This window comes from Bison bison, unplaced genomic scaffold (genome assembly GCF_000754665.1).
Source record: "Bison bison bison isolate TAMUID 2011002044 unplaced genomic scaffold, Bison_UMD1.0 scf7180017858051, whole genome shotgun sequence".
NCBI lineage: Eukaryota > Metazoa > Chordata > Mammalia > Artiodactyla > Bovidae > Bison > Bison bison.
In genome coordinates, this window is record NW_011488624.1 from 20,002 (window position 1) to 23,357 (window position 3,356).

Sequence of the window (3,356 nt, forward strand, 5' to 3'; positions counted from 1 at the left end):
TATAACCCACTAGCTTCCTCTGTGTGTAGGATTTTCCCAGCAAGAATACTGGAGTGGATTGCCATTTCCTTCTCCTGGGGATCTTCCCTACCCAAGCATCCAACCCTAATCTCTTGGTTCTCCTGCAATTGCAGGCAGATTCTACATGGCTGAACCACCAAGAAAGTATGTACTATGCCTTCAATGTTCTTGGCAGAATTTCTACCTCTCAATTTTAATATCATCTTTATGTTTAAGCAAATTTTGCTGCTGTTAAGTCCCTAAGCATGTTGGACTTTTTGCCACGCCATGGACTATAGCATGCCTGGTTCCTCTGTCCTTCACTATCTCCCAGAGTTTGCTCAAATTCATGTTCATTTGCCCATTGAGTCGGTGATGCTTTCTAACTATCTCTTCCTCTACCGCCCTCTTCTTTTTCCTTCAATCTTTCCCAGCATCAGGGTCTTTTCCAAGGAGTCACCTCTTCAGATCAGGTGGCCAAGGTTTTGGAGATTCAGCTTCAGAAACAGTCTTTCCAATATTCACTGTTGATTCCCATTAGGATTGAGTGATGATGGATGAATGCATTGGTATTGTGTCTGTTGACAATCAGCCTCCACATTCGAGCTTTCCTGTCCTTGGCTTTCCCTAGACCTTCCTCCCAAGAATATGAGGAACCACACAGAGCTGAATGAGTTCATCCTACTGGGAATACCTCAGACACAGGGACTGGAGACTGTGCTCCTTGGCATCTTCTCATTTATTTACCTCTTCACCCTGCTGGGAAATCTGCTCATTCTTCTAGCAATTGTCTCCTCCTCGACCCTTCACACTCCCATGTACTTCTTCTTGGGACTCCTATCGATTTTGGATATGCTGTTCCCCTCTGTCACCTGTCCCAAGATGTTATTTTATCTTTCTGGCCAGAGCCAAGCCATATCTTATAAGGGATGTGCTGTTCAGCTCTTCTTCTATCATTTCCTGGGTTCTACAGAAGGCTGCCTCTATTCTGTGATGGCTTATGATCGTTTTGTTGCCATCTGTCACCCACTGAGATATATGATCATCATGAGACCTGGAGTCTGTGTTGGTTTGGTCATGGCAGCTTGGTTGGTAGGTTGTCTTCAGGCCACCATCCTGACATCCTTTACCTTTCAGCTGCCCTACTGTGGCCCCAATCGAGTGGACCACTTCTTCTGTGACATTCCTGCTGTCTTACCCCTGGCTTGTGCTGATAGCTCCCTGGCCCAGAGAGTGGGTTCCACTAATGTTGGCTTTCTGGCTTTAACGCTTTGGTTGAGTGTTTGTGTCTCCTACACACACATTGGGATTGCCATTTTGAGGATCCATTCGGCAGAGGGCAGGCAGAAAGCTTTCTCTACCTGCAGTGCCCACCTCACTGCCATTCTCTGTGCCTATGGACCTGTAATCATCATCTATCTACAGCCCACACCCAACCCTTTTCTCAGTGCCATGGTGCAAATATTAAATAATATTGTCTCACCCATGCTGAACTCATTAATCTATTCCTTAAGGAACAAGGAGGTGAAAAGCTCACTAACAAGGGTATTCTATAATGTAGTATTTACTGCTCTGGACTAAATTATGAGTTTTGTGAAGGATTTTAGATTTATTGTCTTTTAACATCATTCTCCTAATTCTTCTGATTTTTTTTTAATTTTACTGGAATATGTGCTTTATAATGTTGTGTTCATTTCTTCTATGCAGTAAAGTGGATCAGTCATACCCACACACGTATTCCTTCTCTTTTGGATTTCTTTCCCATTTAGGTCACCGCAGAGCATTTAGAGTTCCCTGTGCTACACAGTAGGTTCTTATTTTTTATCTATCTTATACATAGTATCAATAGTGTATATATGTCAGTTCCAATCTCCCAATTCATCCCACCACAGCCTTTCTGGCTTGGTATCCATATTTCTGTTCTCTGTATCTGTGTCTCTATTTCTGCTTTGCAAGTAAGGTTGTCTATTTCTTTTTTGTTTCTTTGTTTTGTTTTTTAATTTTTATTTTGTGTTGGAGTATAGCCAGTTAACAATGTTGTGAGTTTCAGGTGAACAGCAAAGGGATTCAGCTATACATATACATGTATCGTTCTCCTCCAAACTCCCTTTCCTTTTAAATGAATAAAGAGATAGAAAATGCTTCCTCACATTTGTCTTATTCACTGTTGTATCCACAGGACATGGACCAGTGACAAAGTAAGCACTGTGCATGAGTTTATCAAAAGAATGAATGCGTACCACTTACTGCTTTAAATTATGATGTAATCGCATATTTATTTAATGAAAACTGAAACATGATAGAAATAATTGGGATACAGAACAACCACCTACACTAATTTAAATATACATTCTCATTAAAGTTGAGAATATATGAAAACTGATCCTGAATGAACTCTAACCACTTTTCTCGACTCAAATCAGTATTGTGATGATTGACATTACAAAACAATTAAATCAGTTTAAATCTTTCCTGTATCTAAAACCTCAGTATATAGCACACAACATAAAATTTTACTTAAAAATATGTGTCACAAATATATGCAAACATGAGTTCTTAAAATCTTACTCTATCAACAACACAATAATAACAAAAACAAAGAACTTGATTCAAAAAAGTGGGCAGAATATCTCAACAGATATTTCTCCAGAGGAGACATATAGGTGGCTAATAAACATATGAAAAGATACTCAACATTGCTCATTATTAGGGAAATGCACATAAAACTACAATGAGATATCACCTAACACTGGTCAGAATGGCCATCATCAAAAAATCTACAAACAATAAATGTTGGAAAGGGTGTGGAGAAAAGGGAACCTTCCTACCCTGTTGGTGGGAATGTAAAATGATATAGACACTATGTACAACAGTATGGAGATTCCTAAAAAACAAGGAATAAAACTACCATACGACTCCGCAATCTCACTACTGGTCATTTCCCTGAGGAAACCACAACTGAAAAAGGTACATGTTCCCAATACCATTGCAGCACTATTTACAGTAGCTAGGACATGGAGGCCATTTTTATGTCCATCAAGAAATGAATAGATAAAGAAGCTGTGGTACTCATATACAATGGAATATTACTCAGCCATAAAAATGCATTTGAGACAGTTCTTATCAGGTGGGTGAAACTAGAGCATGTTATACAGAGTGAAATAAGTCAGGAAGAGAAAAACAAAACCATATATTAGCATATATATATATATATATATGGAATCTAGAAAGATGATACTGATGAACCTATTTGCAGGGCAGCAATGGAGATGCAGACATAGAGAACAGACTTATGCACATGGGAGAGGATGGGGAAAACGCAGAGAGTAGCATAGAAAGAATATACTACCATATGT

At 39.3% G+C, this 3,356-nt stretch overlaps 1 protein-coding gene across 1 annotated transcript; it reads left to right on the plus strand.

The window, feature by feature from the left end:
* The first annotated feature begins 648 nt into the window (after positions 1-648).
* Positions 649-1,581, plus strand: LOC105004605 (olfactory receptor 148-like). The gene has a single exon (XM_010862256.1). It carries the CDS (start codon positions 649-651, stop codon positions 1,579-1,581), a length of 933 nt encoding a protein of 310 aa, XP_010860558.1.
* The last annotated feature ends 1,775 nt before the right edge of the window (positions 1,582-3,356 follow it).

Excerpts from the sequence above, each read along its gene's own strand:
- LOC105004605 (XM_010862256.1), top strand. The coding sequence starts at position 649 with ATGAGGAACCACACAGAGCTGAATGAGTTCATCCTACTGGGAATACCT.